The sequence below is a fragment of the Fusarium coffeatum genome, assembly GCF_003316985.1.
Source record: "Fusarium coffeatum strain FIESC_28 chromosome Unknown BRIP53273_contig_172, whole genome shotgun sequence".
Classification (NCBI taxonomy): domain Eukaryota; kingdom Fungi; phylum Ascomycota; class Sordariomycetes; order Hypocreales; family Nectriaceae; genus Fusarium; species Fusarium coffeatum.
Window position 1 is genome coordinate 22757 of NW_022157965.1, and position 24203 is coordinate 46959.

At 49.0% G+C, this 24203-nt stretch overlaps 8 protein-coding genes across 8 annotated transcripts; 4 read left to right on the forward strand and 4 right to left on the reverse strand.

Annotated features, from left to right (window-relative positions):
• Nucleotides 1-63: 63 nt before the first annotated feature.
• FIESC28_07659 (uncharacterized protein) lies at nt 64-1362 on the reverse strand (the record flags this gene model as incomplete). The annotated part of the gene is made up of 1 exon (XM_031161799.1): nt 64-1362. The coding sequence occupies one exon, from the start codon at nt 1360-1362 to the stop codon at nt 64-66; it is 1299 nt and encodes a 432-aa protein (XP_031014145.1).
• A 1910-nt stretch (nt 1363-3272) lies between these two features.
• Nucleotides 3273-4623, forward strand: FIESC28_07660 (uncharacterized protein; the record flags this gene model as incomplete). The annotated part of the gene is made up of 4 exons (XM_031161800.1): nt 3273-3566; nt 3618-3891; nt 3940-4070; nt 4117-4623. 4 exons carry the CDS (start codon nt 3273-3275, stop codon nt 4621-4623), a joined length of 1206 nt encoding a protein of 401 aa, XP_031014146.1.
• A 958-nt stretch (nt 4624-5581) lies between these two features.
• FIESC28_07661 (uncharacterized protein) lies at nt 5582-6812 on the forward strand (the record flags this gene model as incomplete). The annotated part of the gene is made up of 2 exons (XM_031161801.1): nt 5582-6440; nt 6493-6812. The coding sequence occupies 2 exons, from the start codon at nt 5582-5584 to the stop codon at nt 6810-6812; spliced, it is 1179 nt and encodes a 392-aa protein (XP_031014147.1).
• Nucleotides 6813-7140: 328 nt separating this feature from the next.
• FIESC28_07662 (uncharacterized protein) lies at nt 7141-7839 on the forward strand (the record flags this gene model as incomplete). The annotated part of the gene is made up of 2 exons (XM_031161802.1): nt 7141-7561; nt 7610-7839. The coding sequence occupies 2 exons, from the start codon at nt 7141-7143 to the stop codon at nt 7837-7839; spliced, it is 651 nt and encodes a 216-aa protein (XP_031014148.1).
• Nucleotides 7840-8254: 415 nt separating this feature from the next.
• On the reverse strand, nt 8255-10260 carry FIESC28_07663 (uncharacterized protein; the record flags this gene model as incomplete). Its single annotated transcript, XM_031161803.1, has 3 exons — nt 8255-8808; nt 8860-10153; nt 10201-10260. The coding sequence occupies 3 exons, from the start codon at nt 10258-10260 to the stop codon at nt 8255-8257; spliced, it is 1908 nt and encodes a 635-aa protein (XP_031014149.1).
• A 1406-nt stretch (nt 10261-11666) lies between these two features.
• Nucleotides 11667-13199, forward strand: FIESC28_07664 (uncharacterized protein; the record flags this gene model as incomplete). Its single annotated transcript, XM_031161804.1, has 1 exon — nt 11667-13199. One exon carries the CDS (start codon nt 11667-11669, stop codon nt 13197-13199), a length of 1533 nt encoding a protein of 510 aa, XP_031014150.1.
• Nucleotides 13200-15305: 2106 nt separating this feature from the next.
• FIESC28_07665 (uncharacterized protein) lies at nt 15306-17108 on the reverse strand (the record flags this gene model as incomplete). Its single annotated transcript, XM_031161805.1, has 1 exon — nt 15306-17108. One exon carries the CDS (start codon nt 17106-17108, stop codon nt 15306-15308), a length of 1803 nt encoding a protein of 600 aa, XP_031014151.1.
• A 2391-nt stretch (nt 17109-19499) lies between these two features.
• FIESC28_07666 (uncharacterized protein) lies at nt 19500-20513 on the reverse strand (the record flags this gene model as incomplete). The annotated part of the gene is made up of 3 exons (XM_031161806.1): nt 19500-19819; nt 19868-19966; nt 20135-20513. 3 exons carry the CDS (start codon nt 20511-20513, stop codon nt 19500-19502), a joined length of 798 nt encoding a protein of 265 aa, XP_031014152.1.
• Nucleotides 20514-24203: the final 3690 nt, after the last annotated feature.

The window sequence follows — 24203 nt, forward strand, 5'->3', positions numbered from 1 at the left end:
TAATTTCAACTTTTATATTCAGGCGAGATGGCCTGTCCAGATTTCAAAACACTGACAGTTTTCTCATCCCCCACAACCGCACAAAGCAGTAGCATGCGTCCGCAACGACACAATGAACTTATGCGTCTCCGTCCACTTCTTTCCATCCCGTTCATATTCCGTAACTTCATCAACAACATCTCCAAGCTGCTCAAATACCTCCTCCCAATACCTCTTGGGCTTGACATCTCTTTCAGACAGAGAAAAAGTGTACATGGTAAGTAACAACTTGGGAGCTAGCCGGCCAAATGCCGGAGTGCGATCAACCCACCCCTGTTCCAGACCTCGGTCTGTAACCACTTCCAAACTATGCCCAGCCCAATTTCCAGACCAGATTGGCCAGAAGGCACTGTATGCCGATTCGTACAAGGCACCGCGCCACGTTCCGTCCCTGGCCCTGTTGGTGGCGCCTATGAAGCCTTCGAGATTTTCCCAATCTAATATTTGTTGGTCGCCATTGCCGCGCCAGCAGATGAGCCAGTATAAAAGGATATCCAACGTGAGCCAACTGTGTCCATTGTGGGCCACAGTGGTTGTGTTGACAGCTTCCATACGGATGAACTCGTTGTTTGTCAAGTTACGGAGCAGCCATTTACTTCCTTTTTCAATGCTAAAGGTAGGAAAGGAGGCTATCATACTCGGGTGTAGATTCGCGGGGATGTCAGCATTGGCGATATGCTTGGTGAATGATACCCTATGAGCATCATCGTAGGCCAAGGGCGTCTGATCGAACTCTAGTACTGCTTTGTTGAATGCGGCAGTCGTGCGAGTTGTCATCCGTCTCGCTTTACGTATTTCCCGCGGCGTTTCCTCCGGGATCAAGTCGGGGTACTCCTCGTACACAAATTGTGGTAAGACTTTCAGATGCGAGCCAACATACATAACGGGAGTACCAGCCAACGAATACGTCTCCTTCCATCGGTGGTACCCTTTCTTTGTAGATTGCATAGCATGCCCCCAGAGCGTCTGAGAGCATAGACCGAAAGCGACGAAGTCATCAGGATCGAGAAGACTGAAGATGGCGGCCAGCAGTTCAGCCGGGAACCGCTCAATGCAACTTTGGCCTCGCGGAGTTACCTGAGGCGCGGTTACTCCAATTGATATAGCATCCGGGGAGTTGCACAACAGCTTGAACGCGTCAAACTTTATGTTCCAAATGCACAAATGTGGAGGAGAAAACACTTTGTCGTGATAGCGCGGAATGGGCCTGTGTTGTCGTTTCTTAGGTGCCATGAGGGTCCACCATTCGAAACCACTCAATGCTGATGGGTTCCATCCAGGCCAGTCTGAGCCGACTTCCGCGAAGGTTAGGTCTTGTTGCATTTTTCAATGATATGTTGTTTGTTGTCTGTTATGTTTTCAGACGAGGTGGGGTAATTTGATGAATGAAAACCTCAACGAATCAGAAAGTTGCATAGGTAAGTGCCACGGTAACCAATCAATTCATGTCTCAGGTTCAATGTACTGTAGTGCCAAGTTCAAAGAGTTCCATGGATATGCAATTGAGGCATGAAGAGTTGGAAGGGCCATGAGCAAAAGGAACAGCCTTTGTGATGCGGTTTTGAAAAGACTGGCTCTCGCGATGGCTTCAAAGGTGATCGCAGACAAAGAAAAGAAAAAGCAAAAAAAGTGGCAGAAGCAATAGATTATGAGTTGACAAACGGGGCTCGTCTAATTTAACTAACTCTCAAAATATGGTTTTTTGAACTGTCCGATATTAAGTGGTCGGCTAAGAAGCAGATTTTCAATAGTCTTGCTCGACTTTTCGATACTTTATATACTATCTACCTACTTCCGGTAAAGCGCACAGCTTAGCCTCAGCTGCCAAATCGCAAAGCTCCAAGTAATATGGGAAAGGTCATTTTGAAAATGCCCTGTTTGATCATTGTTTCAATTAATTGTGAGTCTATTCAGAGGTGCTGATCGAATTCATGGGACATTGGTGTGAGCAAAGATTTGACATGAGTGATTGAGGCAACGTCGAATTAATGTGTTGCGAGAAATGTACCAGCTCTGATAAACTATCGACCTTCTTTTAAATTTATCTATCGGTCAAAAATAGTTGGGGAAGATACAGATGAATATTTGAACATCATGATACACTTCCAACCCGATGTCAACCATGACTTATTTCGTAGTAAGAAAATCAGCTACCCTATTCACGAGCCAATTCCGCCAAGCGCAAGATCTATTGGTGCACAAACGGCGTTCTTGTGGATGTGTCCCATCAAAGTAACATCGTCCGATAGGTATGGATCTCGGAATTGCAGAAGTCTTGGCTCTCTGTTTTAGACTGACGGTGAGAGCGTTGAGAGAACTTCCCCCTTCTGGCGAATGCGACAAGATACCGCCAGATCTTCTTCGCATTGTCTATCAATACGGGGTCTTTCTGCTGATCTTTGAAAAGCTTGTTACTGATTATTATTGAACCCTAACATAACCCCACGAAGTCTTCAAACAGTCAACTGACCTCGTCAATAATTTATTCAAGCACTTTGTGTCTCAATTCTCAAGGCTATAATACAAACAACTATTACTCGCCCGTTTCTCTGACTAATCGCCTGGAAACATCTGATGATAATGATATTTGCGGCGAGTATTTCTAAACGGATGGTACTCTATTCTTCACGTAGCACTCGGCAACTCTCCCCTTAGGGTTTCGGCCGGTGCCGCGAGTCCCACTGATTTACCCAAGCATAAAAGACCATCCTGAAAGGAGCGTACAATTAATTACCTTAGTGGCCGTTGAAGATTTGTACAATATTGTCTAAGCGGCCGCAAAAATGTGGAGATTTCAACACGGGGCGGCTATACTGCCCACGGCAAGAAAAGTAAGACAATGTGAAATAAAGACACGTCACAGATAAAGTATTTCCTTCTCACAGACCCAGAAATTTGGTCACTTGGATCTGGAGCATTGGGTCCGTGCCGCAAAGGAACAAGGTACCAGGGCTACGGAAAACCGCTAGAAGGAGTAAATGACCCATAATCTAGCCGACGGATTCACTCTGAAACGAGAATCCATATCCGCGGGTGAAATATTGACACATGAAAAATCGGACGATGCAGGTCTTGAGTTCCAGAAGGATGGCTGACAGGGTTATGGCACGGAGTGGCGGAAAGATGGCACTAATATATTGTGGCTAGTTTCCTCTAGCACTTACTTTTTTGCTTCTCTTGTTTGGTGTTTTGCTTCTTGTTTGGTGTTTGATCGTTTCGTTACTACATTCAACATGTCTCAGTCAGCATTTGTAGGCTCGCCTCCTGCAACAGAAGACGATGAACGCATTGTCAGAGGCGTGCTGCGCATGTATGGCATGGCCAATGCAAACGTTAGTCAAGGCCTCTTCTTTTCTATCCAACGACCCGAGAACCCACCCGACGAGACGAAAGTGCCTTCGATCCTAGCGGGGATGATCATCGTGATTCTGGCGATCGTTGTACCGACTGTAGCGAGGATCATGATTCGACTCAAGGGCGCGAGAACACAGTTTGGTCTTGATGACTGGGCTATCATTTGCGCTGCTGTAAGTTCTCCTAGTTGAATGGAGGTGAGGTGTTGGAGCTAACTGTGTTAGTCTTTGGCGACGGTTTATCCTGTTCTTGTCATTGCGATGTTATTCCAAACCGGCGCTGGGAAACACACGTACGAATCCACCTACGAACAATATAACCTCTACATGTACTACTTGACAGTCTGCAAGATCATCTTTTACGTTGCTGTCGGCCTCATCAAGGTGTCGATCACGCTATTCGTTCGTCGTCTTGCCGACCGAGCTTCCAAGAAATGGAGGCTATTTGCGGATTTCTTTCTGGGCACGGTCGTTATCTACATCCTTCTCGCCATTTTCTGTAGGTCATATACTTCCCTAAATATTGTACACTACTGATCTTTCAAAGGGATGCTCTTCTCGTGCAGACCGCTCGGCTCGATGTGGGACAAAAAGTATGCTGGTTCCCTGGAGGAAGCACCAGTTTGTGTGGATTCAATCTTCCAGAACAAGTTTCTTAGCAGCATGCACGTTGCACAGGTAATTCATTGATCCCACTTAACAAGAACCAGACTAACAACCCCAGAATATCGTCCTTCTCCTCGCACCAATCGTTATCCTTTGGTATGTCAAGATCAACAAGTCCAAGAAAGCCCGCCTCTTCTTCATCTGGCTCGTCGGCGGCACGACAGTCCTAGGCGGCCTTCTCCAACAAACCATGATCACAATCACCAACGACTCATGCTGGCAATTCACATCCGCCATGCGCTGGACAGTGATGGATCTTACTTTTGGCACGCTAGCAGCGTCGCTGCCGGTGCTGGACGCGGCCATCATGGGCACCTGGAGTTCGCTAAAGACAAAGATTGGAGCGTCGGGGTCTCACTCGCGATCTCGAACGCAAGGGTGGACTGATTTGGAACATGATACCAGGAACACGACTACGATTCGCAGGGCTTCGGTGGAGGATTCGGAGTCGATTGAGAATATTATGGGGAAGGACAAGGGTATGGAGATGGGAATTTTGAGGACGGATGAGGTGCAGCTTACGTATGATGAGGAGAGTACATCGAGAGGTTTCCATGCGAGATAGTCTAGATCATTCTATTCTTGGCTTTGAGCGTTTCTTTTGTTTATTTTCTCTTCAACAATATACCTTCGATACATACAACTGATCACAAGTATGTCGCTAACCCAAACTTCAAACCTACATCTTCGTAATAAGAACCAATTAATGGCCTAGCACCTAGATCCTTCAGGATTCCCACCATAGCAGCCTTATAATAAGACCGGGGATCACAAAGTGGTCTGAGTTCGTCCCACAAGGCTCCGCCGCCCCCTTGCATAACGATCCATCGGTGATATACCACCCAATCGCAAACCCTAGACGGTCCCAATTCTTCGGCTGGATCTCCCTAAGGCAGTAAAACCTCTCATCGCCAAGCCGTAAATAAACGACTCAAGAATTTCTCCGTGTTTCCAGGTCTGTACTAACTGTTCTCGGAGTACAACCGTCTTGCCATCCACTGTCAGGAACCAACCGTCAACGGCCGTCGGAGATTTGTTAGATGGTCCACTTCTTTTTATCATGCGAAAATTCAACATGAAGGATATTCTCAGCTGTCAAGTGAGGGTCGAATTAATGCTCGCTGTTATATATGCATATAATAAGCAATTAATGTTTATACCCAAATTACCGGAACAATGGACACGATGACAGGCGATAATACCTTCAGTAATCCTCCAGTACTGGTCCCTGCTAGTCCTGTCAATTTTTCCTCGAACCAACTGCCAAGCATCCCCTTTCTGGGATCCCCTACTATTCTCCACGGCGATAATCTGGCTAAGCCCCAACCCACCTGAGCCCTTTTACGAGCGCTGAACCCCGGCCATCAGTATAAACGTCAGAATCCCCGTGGAGCTTTTTAATATTCTGCATCGAGAAATCGTCATTTTCTACGACCAGCCGCTCTTTCATATCCCAGCCCAGGAAATTTGTCTCTGGCAGCCACTCTTTTTAACTATACCCCGTCTAATTAATATTGTTCATCATGGTTCGCTTTCTATCCAACCTTACCTTTTTCTTCGGAATTGGTAGTTGGGCTTCGCCTACTCCTGAGGCCGTGGATTGCACTGGCGTGAATGCCATTAGCATGAAGTGCGCCTCTCCCGAGGTTCCTTACAAGCGCGACTTCTTTTACGTCGGCGGCCACTCTGTCAAGGCTGCCTCTGGCAACATCACCGTTGACCAAGTCTACGTCGAGAAGCTCACCCCCGCGAGAAGAATTACCCAGAAGAACCCTCTGGTTTTCTTCCACGGTGGTGGTCTCGCTGGAAGCACATGGCTCAACACCCCCGACGGCCGCGAAGGATGGGCTAGCTACTTTGTCAAGAAGGGTTATGTCATCTATCTGGTCGATAATAACGCCGTCGGCCGAAGTTCCGAAAATGCTATTTCGAGCTACCCCATGTCCTCTGGCTCTGCTTCCGAGACTGTCATGAAGTTCTTTACTTCACCCGAGAACTACGATACTTATCCTCAAGCCAAGCTTCACACTCAGTGGCCTGGCACGGGCGCTGATGGTGACCCTGTGTACGATCAGTTCAAGAAGTCTCTGATCCCTCTCACCACAAACTTTGTCGGACAAGAGAATGCTCTCCGCAAGGCTGGATGTGAGATGCTTTCTATGCTTGGAGAGAAGGCTTTCCTTGTCTCTCACTCGCTTGGTAGCAGAAACCCCCTTTTGCTGTCCAACGATTGTCCTGAGTATATCGCTGGCAGCATTAACCTTGAGGCTGCTACTTCACCTTTCTGGTCCTATGCTGAGGGACTTGGCGGCTATGCTGGTTCGCCTTGGGGTTTGACCAACACACCCGTTACTTACGATCCTCCTGTCAGCGACCCATCCGGTAAGCCTATCACTCTTCACTGCCTGCGCACCCGCAACTAACAATATTACAGAACTCGAGCATGAGTCAGTTGGAAACGAGACCCTCGCCCACCGTAACTGCTACCTCCAAGTTGAGCCCGCCCGCAAGCTTCCTCAAATCAACAAGGTTCCTTACCTTCTTCTCACTGGCGAGGCTTCCGTCCACGTCACTTACGATCACTGCGTTGTTGATTTCCTCAAGCAGGCTGGCGGCAAGCCTGAGTGGATCAAGCTTGCTGACTGGGCCATCAAGGGTAACGGTCACTTCTTGCACGTCGAGAAGAACAACCTTCAGATTGCTGGCCTTGTCCATGCTTGGATTCAGGGTAAACTGATCAAGGGCAAAGCTTAGATGCCTGTAGCTTGATTTGAATGAAAACTTTGTTGAACACCAATAAATCTTGTACTTTTGTGAAATTGGACAATGCACAAACCACACTACTATGTATGTTCTGTGTAATACATGTTGATCCGTAAACTCAATCTTTATTTCTTGATGTCGGACTATTGATTCGGCTGTGCTGCTCGGGTTGTTGGTGGCTTGGCGGGACAGTTCCCCATAAGCATCGCGCCAACTCGGCTAATCCGCCTTGGCGCCATGATATGTCTCACTCTCGCGAATATTCTCACTTGAAAGACTCTCAACCTCCATTATCTAGAATTCACATATCATATTTAAAATGCCGATCCAATTGATTCAAGCGACGGAGCAAGACCTCCCAGCTGTCGCTCGCATCGCAACATCCGCATTTCACCCATCAACAGACGCTCTCTCCCGCCGTTTATTCCCTCCCCATCTCCAACCAAAGAACATACCCGACGGCGAAGCAGCCTACGATTGGCGCGCAGCACGCAAAGCATCCAGTCTAGCATCGTCAGAATCACACCTTGTAGTAGCAGTCGACGATGAAAATCCCTATGAAGATCGTATAGTCGGTTTCGCACTATGGGACGCCCCTCCTGTTGATGGCGGTGACTCTGGTCCCAGCAAGCCAATAAACTGCGACGCGCTTGACAAAGAAGCTTTCGAGGAGATGAAGAGAACTGTCAACCAAGACGCCGCTGATACATTTGGCGAGAAAGGAATTGCTGGTGTTTGGCGTTCGTTCCACAATTCCCTCAGAATGGAAGAAATGCTAACATTTTAAGATCTCGACTACATCGGAGTTGCTCCTGGTAATCAGAGACGAGGAATAGGCAAGATGCTTCTTCAATGGGGTCTTGATAAAGCTTCTGCGGAAGGAAAAGACTGTTATTTGGTTGCTACTGAAGCTGGAAGGCCTTTGTATGTGGCTGCGGGGTTTGAAGATCTGAGGACCATATCCATCTTGGGGATTCCACATTACTCTATGATAATGAGGGCTGCAAAGTCCGAATGATGGGAGATCATCGCCTACAAATGGAGCAACTACATCAAGTAGACAGGGGAAACTGTAGAGAGCCGTGTGTATCGCGACAACCGTGCTTCGAAGAATGTTGCCATCGTGCCATGTATCCGACTCATCAAGCTTCGTTTTGAAACCCTTCTCTACCATGCAATAACTCTGGGCCCGAGTTTTCACAATCCTTTGATCACCCGAGTAATAGTACAAGAGGTTCTAAGGAAACTCAGCAAGGTTGATCCGAATTGAGTCGCCACTGGTCTGGGTTAAAGCGAGGATGCCTGACTCGGCAATTTCTCCTACTTCCGGAATGCATTGTGATTAAGTTGTAGATTCTCGAGCCCGTTGACAAAGAAAAAGCACAAGAATGAATGTAAAAGAGCCTCATATCAACGTCAAGCCTCGACCTGACCTACTGATTATCCGCCGCATCTTGCTCCATTTCGCCAGCCGTCTGAGCCACCATCATATGCTGAGCATGATCCCTCACCTGCACTAAGTCGTTCGTACTATAGGCACTCAGCCTGTCAAGGATTCGGGGTAGGTCTGTGACAGCATACGATATGAAAACAAGATCTGCAATTCTGCGACCTATCATGACCGCCAATATCGCGATGAGTACCAAAATACCAATGGATAAACTTAGAGCCATGAACAGACCTAGGAGTGTTGTGATGAGAAACATGAAAACGTCCTGGCAACCAGTGGCGGCCTGAAGGATTGGTTGTTCTTCGTGCGCAACTCCTAGTACCCAATCGTAGAGGCATGGGTAGCCTAGATATCTTGCTCGATTGCGGAGTACTTCTTTGACGAAACGAACTGCCTCATCTTTGCCTTGAGATATCGCATCCTGTGTCTGTTGTGGGGTGGCGATCGAGTTGTTTATCGGAGCTGTAGCGAGAAAGCTGGTTCCTGCGGCAGTTTCCTCATGGTCCTGCCTTTTTGCCCGGACTTGTCTCTTGTAATCTAAGCACTGTTAATCAATCATCGATGACCGGTACGGTATTAAATACCTACCTGCGTGTCCCTCCATAGCAGTGAATATTGGCAAGGCAAGCAAGGCCAACGGTACGACTTGACCAAACCCCCAATGATCACGATCACCCTCTAGCTCTGTCGTAGCATAGCGCGAGGCGAAGACTACTATAATACCATACACGTTACCGGACCATAACCAGAAAATCCTCCAGACAAACGAGCCGCGGCACTGATGATAAGCCCATTGCTCAGCTATTAGGTATAAACGAGTTCTGAGCGATTTAGGGGACTTTGGCCTGGCGATTAGAAGCTTCAAAGCCTCGAGTTGAAGCCATTTGTTTAAGAGTGCTGGCCGTTTATCTTCCAGTGTTTGATCCCGTATGGCTTTGATGGTCCTTCTTGCGGAAGTACGATGGAACAATCTCGATGACAAGTGATCATAGCTATTGTCACTGTTGTTGCTTCCGTTTCCACCACCACCTAAGGCTTTGCTGATAGCTAGCGCCTCTTGCTCAATCTTGCTTAGGGTTATTGTTGAGCTTCCGCTGCAGTGCTCGTACAATCGTTGTGGAAGTGCAGTCGGAAGCGTCTGCATCTCAATGTCTTGACCAGTCCTTTGCTGTGGAGTGTTGGAACCCTCCGCTGCCCGCGATCGTCGTCGCAGACCTTGAGTCTCTTCACCAGCCGCCTCGTCGTCTCGCAGTGACTGCTTATATAGAAGTTGCCAAATATCATAAGTGCCGAAAAGAATGGTAAAGGGAACTGGTATCGCCAAGATGCTATCAAAAAGGTAATCTCCATCAAGCTTGTAGTCCTTCAAGACACATGTGAAGTAAACATGAGATTCCATGTCCCAGGTGTAGGATAGCTGAACTATAAGCCAGAAGACAAGAATCCCTGACCCCGCCGTCATCGTGATTACTCTGAGGAACTTTGCAATATCATGGTCTCTTAAACGGTCGACGTAGAAGGGGAAACAGCCTACATGAACGGTCGATGCAAGACATCCTAGGGCTATGACGATATTGGCAGAGTAAATGGTTATTTCGCCCTGTATGATAGTCGCCGCCACTAGAATGGCGACTTGCGATACGAGTATCTGATCACTCGTTGAATGCAGAAAGGCTTTGTAAGCGTCGATCCGCTCCTTTTGAGTATTGACATCTTTGACTTTGGGGTCATGTTCATGTGATCGGCGACGGAGACGCCTGATCCCACAGGCCATGACAGCATCGCCTGTATTGAGAAGCCTCGGGGGTACCGACAGTGTTACAAAGGCGGCAACTAGTGTGGAGATTGCTACCAAGGATGTTGCGAGAAAAGCTATAAGGACCTATAGCGTATCAGTGTAAGGAACTTTGCTTCAAGAAGCTTACTCACGCCTAGTCCAGCTATATCTGCATCAAACTCAGCGTTGTCGGTGTTGTCACAGTCTACCATATTAGAGGTGCAAGGGTTAGGTGTTTTCCTTTTGCGATGGAGAGGGCAGATGCAATGGGAGTAACAATAAGCGACCGTGAAAAAGCAAGAAAGTTGAAGGAAAACTTTAACATTAAATCAGCAGCCTGATTTCAGAACCTTGGCAATCCAAACGCCTTGACTCGTCATCCTCTCCCTCAATTTCCACAGCCTGATTCCTGGTGGAGTTATCGCACGGTTCATTGGCATCGAGAGGTTGAAAAGCGACTCAGGCTTAGTCCATATAGCCGCTGTGGCGAGCCTTGGCCAATCATATACAGCACCGCATTCAGCTTTGATGCTGTGTAACGCAACCTGGAAGTTGTCTCTTACCCAGCATAGACAGGGCGCAGCGAGACACCCGAGGAGGAGGAGGAACACTACCTACCGGGAGTATGAGCAATTCTATCGAGTCAATAATCCTTTGAGATTAAAGATTAGAGATTAATGCTAAGAAAATACTTCATTTGTCAATGCATGAGTGGCCAGTCACGATGAAAATAACAGTCCAGCTGCTGAGATCCGAATTTTGCAAGTGGTTGTGAGAGCTACTTATATTCTACTAGCGTTCCAGCGGACATCGAACTCCGCTACAGTAGCTGCTTCACAGCTATCATCTTCCGTAGTATAGTGGTCAGTATGCAAGCTTGTCACGCTTGAGACCCGGGTTCAATTCCCGGCGGGAGAGTTCCAGCCACCTGCGATACGCAGGATAATCTTTTTTGCAGTTTTTGCAATTCTAACAGTTTTCCCAAACTATTCTTTTTGACGTTAGCTTTTACTCAATAGCGATGCCAATGTTGACGCTTATCACAATGCTGGTCTCACCCCATTGTACTTTGCGTCTTTGAACAAACGCGAAAACTGCCCAAAGTCCCGTTGCTAAAGAGCCCTTCATAAAGACTGTATATGACAGACTGATGCTAGTGCATCTAGCATGCATAAAGGGTCATAACGAATTTACCAAGCTATCAATCCGTCAGATGATGCTCGAGTCGACCCAAATTCGACAAACTGGCACGGGTGGACACCACTATAAGAAATGTTCTCGAAGTCTCAGCGATTTATTTAACTGGCATAAAGTGACCAAACTGTTCATTTCCTCGCGTTTTCGGTGGTAACATACTGAGGGCCATTCGATCCTCCACGGATGCTTCACTGCCGCCTGAATCAGCCTTGCACAGCCCCATGTGACGGTAGATGTCCGTCTAGAGCGGGGTTCAAGCGCACTTATTAGAAATCGTCAAAGCACCTCGATCCTACTGACGTGACCAGTCCACTTTAACTAGACGTCCGCCCGGCGAGCTCAGATAGGCAAGTAGAATAATGCTAAAAAGACTCACTTCCTCCTATGTATCATCCTCCCTCTTACACACAAATCTCTCGATATGTTCGTCGAAACATCTATCAACACGCTCCCACTTGAGCTCTTATCGGCCATCTTCACACACGTACGCGACTCGAAAAATGGACAAGAGTCAATCGGACAATGCCGTCTGGTCTCGCGACGATTCCGGGAGCATGCCTCGGTATTATTAATCAATGAGATCACCGTCCGTCTAAGCTCAGAGTCGTTTACCGACCTGGAGACCATCGCCTCTCATCCTGTCTTCAGCAAGGGCGTGAAGAGAGTCAACATCAATGCGTCCTTCTACGAGGCTGAACTGGCGCAAAATAAGCAGATGTACATGGCGGAGGCTCGATCGCGGCTTTTACGACACTGGGAGACCATGGAACGCATGAGACAGTATAGGAAACGGTACGAAGTCTCGGATGAGTTATTTAATTGGCTGGGAGAGATTGCCTGGGGAGGAAGCTCGGATCTCCAGCAATTGATAGGAGGGGATGCTCTGGAAACGGCACCTACACCTATCCAGATATTGTTTCTTCGAATGTACGACATGTACGTGGCAAGATTTGATGATCAGGAGACTCTGCGGAAGGATAATGCACATATCGGGCGCCTTGCCAATGCCCTGTCTTCTTTACCAGGCCTCATGTCGCTGAACTTGGATGATACGCACGGTCAGAGAATTTTATCCAAAACGGCGCAACTTGGGAATGGCAATCTTGCACCTGAAGATTTTGAGGATACCGGATTCAATCGCGACGTATTACAACATTTCGATAATGGAATTCGCCAGTCCAGTTGGTCAGGGTCGTTCCATACAAACGGGAATCGTCGGCATAACGGTGAAGTCGAAGCTTCGACAACTCCACCAGTGGAGATGCTTGGAGAGCTTTGCTCTCAACTTGCAGAGAAAGGCATCAGACCAAAGGAGTTCAAAATCTCGCTGAAACCTCCCCCGGATATGCGAGTGTTGACGATAACGTCCGTGCAGCAGGAGCGCATGGAACAACTTGTCTCTCATGCTTCCAGTCTGACATTTCATTTCGATTTCTTCGCTCGTCCGCACAGTCTCCAAGAGAATCCAAGACACGAGATGCTTGCTCTCTGCTCCATCACCAAGCCCTTCTTCAGCGCACCACATCTCCAGACCCTGGAGATCTACTTCAAAGAATATCCCAGAAATATCATAAACGACTCAGAGCCCACCGTCTCTCTCAATGAGATCCTCCCATTAGACATGACCTGGCCACAACTGGAAACTCTACGTCTGAAGTACCAACCCATGACGATTGACGAGCTGAGAAGCTTAGTTAGTAGACAGCGGGAAAGCGTGCGTCATCTTGATCTCACGTCTCTCTGGCTCTTGACAGGCAGTGTCTATGATGTGTTGGAGGCGGCGCGGGGCTTTTCGAAGCTTGAAAAGGTGATCATGCCATTCCCGAAGGGATCTGGTTTTGAAGGTACTGGAACTTTAGACTTTGAGTGGCCTGCAGAAGAGATTTCGCGGTATTTGCTTCGGGAGACTGATGTTCATCCGCTTGGGGATGAGTTGGTGTACAAGAGGAGATGAGCAATGGTCAGTAGACAGCCGCACGGTGGACGGAGAGCTGGAAGCCTATACCAGTGCCTCGAATATCTCTGTCTGCTTGAATATAGTTCACAAAAGCAACCTTCTATCAGTGTTTTAGGCTCCGTCCTCACCTATACATAGCGGTACATGCGCGGTTTACCAAATCAGATGATGCCATTCTCAAACTCAAGGTTTTATTTTCAATCAAGTCGCTGCCTTCTGGACGATAGCGCGACGCGTGCTCTGTTTCGCGCCTGCGGATCAAAGCATGTACTGGCATTTTGGGCATGGCGTAGTCATAATGCCCACCATGAAGCGGGTGTCAACAGAGGTGTAATGCTATTTTTCTTACTCTGGTTTACGCGCCAGAACTCCCAGTGTGGGAAACGGTCGATGCGCTTGGGTATTTAAACGGAACGGTCTGCCTTGGCGAACAATTTTCATCTGTATTCGGTGTTCCTCGCTATCCTTCGCCATCACATGCCTTTTAGCCAGCACTGAGCGGCGGGAAGAAGTGCCCTGCTTGACGTTACTGCCATTGCACGACATCGGCTCTTCTTGTTGCGTTGCATTCTCTCGATTGCATACCCTGTACCAGAGCGAGAGGCACGGAGGAATGATAACCTTAAGGATTGAGAACAGCGATACAAATAGCATCGGGATAGTAAAGAAAGTAGTCAGATACGTATTGTTATTTATAAAGGATAGTAAGAATAATTTCTACGCCAAGGAGAGCAAATAAAACGTACCACGAGTAAGCTGTATGAAGCATTGGAGCAAAAGTGGTAGTTAAGAAGGTGCTTTTTAGCTGTAAATTGGTTTTGAGCTTGCTATGAATTAAAGCTGCAGTTGAGAGTTATAGAAGCCTTAGTCAGGCTCTATAGCTGCCCGGTGCTGTACTGTAGCTGTCCGCTATTTTGGCTGCTGTTAGCGCTGTAGCCGATGGGCTATAGCGTCCTACTTCGATAGGATTTAGCGAACTTAGCAGGTTGGTGGTGGTGCAAACCCAGTGGAGTCATAGTGGGTAGCCCAGGTAGCCCGTGGTCCCTTCCCAATTACAGTATGTTTAGGTAATATTTAGGCCTCAGGTTTCAGAACAACAGGGCATTGTTCAAATCCCGTTGCAGCAGCACGTCTTTGTATCCCACGCAACACACAAACATGCGACAAATGTTCCCATCTCTGTGTTGTGAATAGCAACCTATGCTCCTACTAGCGGTACCTCCTTTGAGGGCACCTGTCTATGCCATGCGACAGCTTGCGACACTGCTGCCTGGAGGTCAGCAGGCCGGCCATTTGATCGCACGTCAGTTGGCCGTGGTATCGCTCGGATCTGTTACACAAAATGCGTGTTCCTAGCTACTACTCAAGACTTTAGGCTCCAAGCGACAGTCTGCCATTAGTCCTAATAGGCATTGCGCATCATCATTCCTCCTCGACCGCACGTGCGACGCGCCCACCGATTGCTATACATCACTGCATCCGTCCATGACCTCACGAATACACATGTCCCTCACCGATTCAACAGTCGCATTTCATGATATCAATTCCGTCATCTCCAGTGCTTGATCTGTTTGACGCGACAGCCGCCGTACATACCACACGTATACTTCCCAGCGAAGCCTGCTCTATGATGCCCATTGACCGACTGGCATAATGCCTACATCGCGAACCTCCCACTACAAGCCTTTCCAATGCGATACAATACCACTTGGTGCGTTGCCAAGTATTCCTCGAATGTGATAGTACGTGTGTTGCCGTGTCTGATGTGAATCATGTCTTCAATATGTCCTAGCAATAAATGCGGCCACCTTGATCGCGTGTCTTGCTGAACTGTAGCACATCCCCACCGCACTCTATTGCTCCCGTAGAAACACCTTGCTTCCACATTACACACAACGTATACGTGACACGGACGATATCACAATTACGGGGATATCAGATAACGAAGAACATGGCTTACCTGTCTACCTACCTGGCTTCATAACCTCTTTCAATACATGACATTCTTTTCCATTTGCCACGAACGCGACGAAAGCGCACTACATCTACACTTGCCTTGATTGAACAGCGCTGTAGTCCTGTTCTCCGGAGCAGCTGTACTACTTACTGGTCGATCTGTATCTCGTAGTTGTCGGCCAATCTGACCTTGTAATCCACTAGATCCGGCGGCTGTTCTTGGAGGGGCTCCCACGACCACTTGTCAGAATACCACTCGCAAAACCATTCTTCGGTTGACAGATACCGTGTTTGGTTTACTATGGCGCCGACATCCAATGCGATTCCCGCATTGAAGTCACTGCGCAGGATGGGCGAGGTTTCGTTCGCCAGACTCTCGATCACATCGGTGTCTTCACATGTCATCATAAACCTCATGTGGAGAGGCTCAGCAATTGTCAAGTTGCTTCCTTCGAGATTGAAAGCATCTCTCTGATCGAGGTATTTCAATGCCCGACTCCAAGCGATCTCCTTCTGAAGCCGCTGCTGACAAAAATTTGTAAAGTAGTCCCTATAAGGACCAGCTTCCAGGATGAGTGTGTATGACTCGGCGGGAATGCCGACACGTGTCACGGCAAGTGCGTCTGTCAGCCATTGTAGTATAGGAGGCACAAGCTTGTCGGCCGTCAGTACGAATGTACTGGGCCACTCGTCTGGATCTAGGAAGTGACCTGCCACATCCCCAGCGTTGTCGAATGCTCCATACATGCAGCGCATCATGTCAACACGGCGTTCGACTCGCAATAGAGGATTCTCCCGAAAGAAGGGGGCTAGACCCTGAGCATGAGTCGATGGGACGTTGACTGATGGTGAGTCTTCATGCAGGATAAGAGTCCGAATGTTGAGGCGATGTTGGGGGGGAATGCGCGTCTCGAGGAACCGGATGGCGTTGGCGGCAGCTGAGAATCGGATCTTCTGTCGACAGCGAATACCAGAGGTCCCATCATCATCGGGAGGACCATACCACATATCCGGCACATTCCACATAGCGTCGAGTGCCAACAGCCCTGTCGCATGTTGGACTTGAGACCGCGAAGGAATTGCCCAGTGGTCAAAGCGCATGTTCAAGAACTCTTGGGCTGAATGACGACCGTCCCATTCCGGGAATACCTTGTATACCTGGTGGCGAAACTTGGCCGGTTCGTGTGCAGCCAATAGTTTCAGGGCCTGCGAAAAGAAGCGTTCAACTCCCCAAACGCTTCTGGACAGATCTTTCCAGTCCCTATCCACATGGCGAGGTAGGTTGGAAAAGCCGATATAATGTCCTGGGTTGTTGCACGGAGGGCGGAAGTTGGTATAAATATGGTCTTCCCAGAATTCGGACTCCCTGAGAAACGCTTCTGCTGAGACACAAAAGGTGTCCTCCATCTGATTCTTGAGGCAGACTTTTGCAGCAATAGCCATGGAGTTGCCATTGTATTTTCGAGAATACGACCATGCCTGATATGCTCGGTCTTCGGGTGAGTCATCGTAACGTCGTTCCCCTTCTTCAATGTCAAATTCACGGATCCTCAAAGCATTGTAGAGGTGCGAGTTGAAGTTTGGGTATTCTAAAGCAAGCTCAGCGCGCATCTCGGGCGTCAAGACGTGTGCAAGTTGTAGCAAAAAGTCTGCCTGGAGATGGTGGTACAGACCAGACACCATATTGAAGCATCCCGCCAGGTTATTCAAGTCGCGGCGATAGAGGGTAGTGAACTTGATGCTGTTCAGCAACAGAGGGAGGTGTATAGCTTCGTTTGCGACGGTACGACAAGTGTAGAGGAGGGCGAGATCGATCGGGCGATTGTCGGCGGCGGTCTTGAGGCAGTCGGAGTCGGCATCGTAAGCATATCCGCCGACACAGAAATAGAGATGGTAGATCTGATCTCGCAGCTCGGCGGGGAGGCTGAGAAAGTTAGCTTTGACTGCCATGATGGATGGATAGAATGGTGGTGGGGATGGTGATGGTGATGAAGATGGTGAAGTAGGAGCCAAGTTCTCAGGAGGGGTAGATGTGGTTTATTATAGGGCAGCCCAGTAGATTAAAGTTCTTGAGGGCTGGTGCCTGGGCAATTAAGCCCTGGAGTCGTACCAACAGCACATTGTTATAGTGCGGTCAGCCACTGGAAGGTTCCACGTTAGAGCAGCGAGTCGCCTATAACAACCTGCCACGGACTGCATGAGCAACAATGAATTCATGACACGAATGTTTGTTTTTAAACCAAACTTACACAAAACGAAATGGAGAAAAAGATTCTTTTTATGGAATTTTTTTCACATGCTACATCGGTACCTAATACCTCAATTCTTCCCCAGTATTTCCTATACCAGAACCCCCAAATCCTCTTCCATCAGGTACGTTCTCTAGCTAAACAGGTAGGGAAAAAATTCGGACATTAGAGAGGGAAATCGTCTCACGAAAGCAAAGCCCGGGGGCTCATACCCCTCCTAGATAGAGGCATCAAGTGCCCCAAAACCCTTTGGCGAAGAGGCTTCTCAACACTGGGTCAAGTAGCCCCCGGCGATCTCGTTCATAGGGGCGTGTGGACTGCCCGGTCGGACCCCTCGAATTCAAAAGCCCAGGTTGTCGGTCCCCGATCATGGCGCTACATACCTTGATTCGGTAGCGCCCACCTATCAATCTACTGCACTACCGGGATCTTCCGCTGTCACTTTGCTTTGGGTTATTTCCTAACCTTCGACATCAACGCCGTCTAACGGACGGCCAGCAACGTCTCTTGACATTGGTGGAAGACCAATGACAAGCGCTCCATCTTCGGCTCTGCCTCATTCTCAGGAAGTTCCACTCATGTCGTCCAACATCCGTGAAGTAAGCCCATCGAAGAGACCCAGGACCGACGACGATGGAAACCACTATTCCCACGTGGGGAAACTGTATGATTGCAAAGGACATGCTTGATGCTGTGAAGGTGTTTACTTTCGCTTTCGAGGATGAGAGTTCCCGCGGTGTGCAAATTCGTCTTTTGATGTAATTCTGTTCGCAGGCTTGAGTATTGGACTGGATATTGGCTAATGTTCGCTGGGATGATGGTAGTTGACTTTCAGCAAGCCCACGATTAGTTTTCTTGTGTATTGCCTTTTGTATTGCCTCTTTGGTGAGATCTACACATTGCTATTGGCTTCCATTCGTTCTGTAGTTTAGTTAATTTAAGTACACGAGGCAGTTCTGCTACAAATTTGATAATTACTCTAACAAACTATCACTGATGTCACAGCTGAATCCACAGTCACTCACATTCTGGCAGGAACAAGAACTGTTGAGATACTCCCACGCGACTCAACAGCAATCGTGGTACCAGCACTAAGACCTTTCCTCATATCTATCTCCGCCTTGACCACCGTAACATACTATCACTCCCTTCATATGTTAGTTGATGAACATCAATCAGTCTTTGAACTTGACTTGGGGTCGTTCTGAATGAGAGTGACACAAGGTCATCTCTAGAGTAACCTTGCTGGGCACAAACAACAGATTACGTGCAGTAGGAACAAGGTGATGGATCTGTTGTAGATACAGCCAGTAATTTGAATTTACTCCATGCAACAAGTTAGGATAATCTTGACAAGGCTGCGCACCTGTGAGAATTCCTGTCATGCCATGGACCGCTCAGCCAACACCAACGTGGCATGCTTGTTTAATTCCAACCTCTGATGTTAGCTTGACATGCGAGAGCATGGGATTTCAGTAATTTACGTCGATTGAGACTTCAGAAAGAGTCTTGTCATCTGTAAATCCTTCGTCACATGCAAAGATGCGAGCCGTTGGTCGTTGAACACGAATACATCAACTCCTCTGTCGATCAAAAGCTTGACATTCCAATGCAGCCGTGATAGGCGGCGTAGTGCAAACGAGTTGACCGGTCGTTTGTAGTGACCCCAGCGTTAACACCTGAGTGAAGAAGTCTTTCGAGCGTTCTATGTTTCTCATGGAGTTTCTTGTTGAGAATTCCGTTTGACACTGATCAAGTATCGAGCCGCACATCATCTGGAGAGGTTGTGTGCTCCGTACAATGCCTGACTATCACATATCTTATCTGAGGCTCGTCACAGTAGTCTAGAAGGGTAAAATGAAAGTGATGTGGTAATCGTATTGATGGATTCTGCTGCTGAGGTGCTTTGAGTATGTAGGTGTGTACACTCATCCAATCCACCAATCACAAAGGTACAGCCAGGGACAAGCTGGGTGATCCAAGCCAAGAGCCTTGAGTATGTCTCTCGTGACGAAACGAGATCTGCATCGTCATCCCAGGGATGATGAGTACACTCGAAAGCGCCTTGGTGTTGATAGACGAGTTGAGAAATCTAAGTTCGTACGGCAACGACTGGATCATTGCGTCCTCTCGATTCAGATGTGATAAAGAAATACCCGACTGGTGTGTCGAGGGTGTTTAGAAGATGTTCTACCACACTGGCGCAAAGAATGGTCTTGCCAAAGCCAGCAGGTTCATTGATCCAGAGAGCTTTGAGGCCGTTGGCAAACTCTGGACTTAGCCATTTCTTGAATACTTCGCGCTCGTGTATCCATCCGCATGTTCCATTTTGCTTCTTCTGCAGAGAGTCATGATAATGTTGACCAGTACGACCGTGGCCGATCCACAAGAGGACTTGCTTGCGTATTTCGGCTGTGATATGTTAGCATCTCCCTGTCCAGAGGACTGACAGTAGTTTACCTCTAGCTTCTTTCTCCATGCGACGGAGGATAGCCTGAAGCTCCGCCATCGACTGGTCGTTCTTGGCTGTCTCTATGGCACGTCCGTCAGATGCGTCTACTGGTACCAGCTGTCGGAGCCGCTGTACAAGTATCTCAAACAGCTCCACCTGCTCCTCTTACTTCTTGTCGCCAAATGCCCACCTCAGTCTCTGTCGCTTCTGGCCGCGGATACTCGGACTAGCCTTGGTTGGTGGATGAGACGTGCCCGTTTTCACGCTAAAATCACATATTGTTTTGATAATCGTCAGGACCTCTTTGACAGCAATTTCTATATCAGGCTGGTCCAATTCCGGGCTATGTTTCTGCGACAGAGTGCCATTCTCGAAGCCTACACGGGCTCCCCACTGCTCTAAAACGATCTTCGCAGCCTGGAATCGAGTTCCCAGGATATGCGAGTCAGGACCGAATGAGCGATATGGTTGAACCCTGTCTGCAGCTTCTAGACAGGTGCTAAAGAGACCGGCTATGCCTATTATGAGACCGGCGACTTCCATGTCTGGGTCATTGTGATGAATGATCAAAGTTAGAATGTTACGAGGTGACGGGAGTCTGATGATCTGATCGAGGGCTTGTGTAACCTTGAAGCAAAGCCACGTAAGCTGCATGATGAGTTCATTTACGCTGCTTTGAGAGGGATTGCTACCATTAAGACAGCTGCATTTTCCATTTAATCTGGACCAAGAAGTGATGAGAACAAGTGAGATCAATTATATCCGAAACTCCTAAATCGAACAATGCTAAGTACTATGAAATCCCAACGCCATTACATTCATTAATGCATATTAATGTCCCATCTAATCATTCTGTATCTCCTCATATTATTTCCATACTTCAGCTTAAGGGCTGCCAGTAGTAGGCTCCTCATTCTGATCAGTGGTCTTCTCCTCAGCTGGGTTGTTGGTAGAGTCACTACCAGAGGTAGTACGCTCGTCATTGCCAAAAGTAGCAGACTGAGTAGGCTTATTGTTGCTGGCAGGTTGGGTGTGCTCATCGTTACCAGCAGACTCAGTTGGGTCGGTGGCAGCAGCTTGCGTGGGCTCGTTACTAACAGGAGCTGGTTCAGTAGAACCATTGTCGGTAGGCTCAGTAGCAGAAGGCTCCTCATCAGCTGTGGCGGTAGGTCCGTCAGGCTTAACGACAGTAGCAAGAGTTGTGGGCGTAGACTCCTCAGTGCCAGCAGCGGAGGAGGGCTCGTCAGTCTTGGCTGTGGGCTCGGTGGGCTCATCACCAGTAGCTGTAGGTTCCTCGGCGTCGGTTGCAGTGGTAGCAGGCTTAACCATAGTGACCAGAGTTGTAGGGGTGCTGGCAGGAACAGTGGGCTCGTCAGCAGGCTTGGTAGAATCGCTTCCGGCAGGCTCGGTACCAGAAGGTTCACCAGCAGGCTCAGCGGCAGTGGGCTGATCAACAGGCTCGACTGCGGTGGACTCGTTATCAGCAGGCTCGTCAGTGGCAGTAGGATCACTGGAAGGCTCCGCCGTGGTAGTCTCCTTGGTTTCAACATCCGTGTTAGTGGGCAGATTGACGATCTTGGTGTTGGGTTCCTCGAAAGTAGCTGTTGGCTCGGAGGTACCTGTAGGCTCACTTGGGGAGTCGACATCAGTGGCAGTGGGCTCGTCATTGACCGCAGTGTTGCTGGACTCGCCAGCAGGTTGAGTAGTCTCACCAGCAGACCCGGTGGCAGTAGGCTGGTCAACAGGCTCGACTGCAGTAGACTCATCAGCAGACTCAGTAGCAGTAGGATCATCAACCGCTGTATTGCTGGGCTCTGGAGCCGCACCAGTAGCAAAGGGCTTGCCAGTAGGCTCATCGACAGCTGTGTTAGTGGGTTCATCATCTGCAGTGTTGCTGGGCTCTGGACCAGGTCCAGTAGCAGACGGCTCGTCAATGGGCTCGTCAACTGCAGTGTTGGATGGTTCGCTAGCGGGCTCGGTAGCAGCAGGTCCGGTAGATTCGCTATCAGCCGGCTTAGTAGCAGTAGGTTCATCGACGACAGTGTTGCTGGGCTCCCCAGAGGGTTCAGTGGCAGTAGGCTCATCGACAGCCGTGCTGGTGGGTTCGTCAACTGCAGTGTTGCTAGGCTCACCAGCAGGCTCGGTGATAGCCGGCTCGGTAGGCTCATCAACAGCTGTATTGGTAGGCTCATCAACTGCAGTCCCGGTGGGCTCATCAACAATCTTAGTGTTGGGCTCCTGGAATGTGGCCGTAGGCTCAGAGTCGGTGGGCTCATCCACAGACTTGGTCTTCTCAGGTTCATTGGCAGACGGCTCACCAGTAGGCTCGGTGGCTGCAGGCTCGGTAGACTCATCAATAGCTGTGTTGGTGGCTTCACCACTAGGCTCATCAACGACGGTATTGCTTGGTTCTGGAGCAGGTTCAGTAGCAGAAGGCTCGCCTGTAGGCTCGTCAATAGCCGTGTTGGTAGGCTCATCAACTGCAGTTTCGGTGGGCTCATTGACAATCTTAGTGTTGGGTTCCACGAAAGTGGCTGTAGGCTCAGAGTCGGTAGGCTCATCTACAGGCTTGGTCTCCTCAGGTTCAGTGGCCTTGGAAGTGACAGACTCCTCATCAGCGGTAGCCGTAGGTTCAGGAGCGGCAGTAGGCTCATCATCACCAGCATCAGATGTAACAGTGGACTCAGTATCGACGGGCTTGGAGGCAGTGGGCTCGCTGTCGGTAGCTGAGGTAGTCTCATCGTCTACTGTTCCAGAGGTGTTGGTAGGCTCGTCGTCAACAGAAGTCTCAGTGGGTTTGTCATCAACTTCAGTGGCTGTGGACTCATGTTCAACCTCAGAGGTAGAGTCGGTGGGCTCGTCAACAGCTGTGTTGGTCGGCTCGCCAGCAGGCTTAGTAGGTTCACCGGTAGGTTCAGTGGCAGAGTCGGTGGACTCATCAATGGCTGTGTTGGTAGGCTCATCATCAGAGTTAGTAGCAGTGGGCTCATCAACAATCTTAGTGTTGGGCTCCACGAAGGTGGCTGTAGACTGAGGAGCAACGGTGGGCTCATCATCTCCAGCGTCAGTTGTAGCAGTAGGCTCATCGACAGGCTCGACAGCAGTCGACTTATCATCAGAGTCAGTGGCAGTAGGCTCCTCAGAGTCGGTACCAGTGGGCTCATCAGAGTTGGTCTCAGTAGGCTCCTCATCAGAATCAGTTGCCGTAGGCTCATCCGAGTCTGTTTCAGTAGGGTCGACATCAGAACCGGTCTCAGTGGGCTCGCCATCAGAGTCAGTGGCAGTTGGCTCGTCATCGTCATCAGTCCCAGTAGCAGTAGGCTCATTAGAAACAACCCTGGTGTTGGGTTCCTCAAAGACCTCAGAAGCGGAAGACTCCTTGGTAGGTTCATCATCAGCAGTGTTGGTGGGCTGGTTGACAGGCTTCTCAGAGGAAGTCTCCTCGTCGTCTTGCCCGGGAGTGCCAGTAGGCTCGCCATTACCTTCCGTAGCGATGTCGGTAGGCTTATCACCATCCTTGGCAGTAGATGAAGACTCATCATCATCAGTAGAAGTCTCAGTTGGCCCCCCGCTAGAGCCAGTAGCAGTAGACTCATCAGAGTCGGTTGCCGTTGACTTGTCGTCAAAGTCTGTGGCAGTGGGCTCATCATCAGAGTCGGTAGCAGTGGGGTTGTTGGCAGGCTCGACAGCAGTTGACTTATCATCGGAACCAGTAGCTGCAGGCTCCTTAGTCTTCTCATCATCATCATTATCGTCGTCAGGCTTGGAAGTAGCAGCAGGCCCAGTACCAGGCTTGATACTGGACTCGATGTCATCACCACCCTTGGGGGACTCTACAGCAGGGGCCGATGCAGTCGTAGTGGTCTTAGCATCCTCGACCTTGGAAGTAGTGGTCTGTTCAGCTGGCTTGGGAGTGGTAGTTGAAGCAGACGTGGTGGATGTATTCAACGTAGTAGAAGGCTTGGTGGATGTGATCAAGGTAGTGGAGGGCTTGGTAGATGTGGTTGAGGGAGTGGTAGTGGTCTTCTGAGATGAAGGTGTAGTTGTGGAAGTAGGCTTCGATGATGTGGTTGGAGTAGTGGAAGACGGGGTGGAAGTTGTAGCAGGCTTAGACGAGGTAGTTGGGGTAGAAGTTGTCTTCTGAGACGATGGTGTGGAGGTCGTAGCAGGCTTAGACGAGGTCGTTGGGGTGGAAGTCGTCTTGGTGGATGAAGGACTGGAAGTGGTATCAGCCTTAGGAGTAGTAGTGTTCGCTTTGCCTGGAGCACTGCTTGTAGAACCGGTAGGCTTCTGGGAGGTAGGCGTAGTGGTGGTGGTAGGCTTGGAGGTAGTATTAAGGGTAGT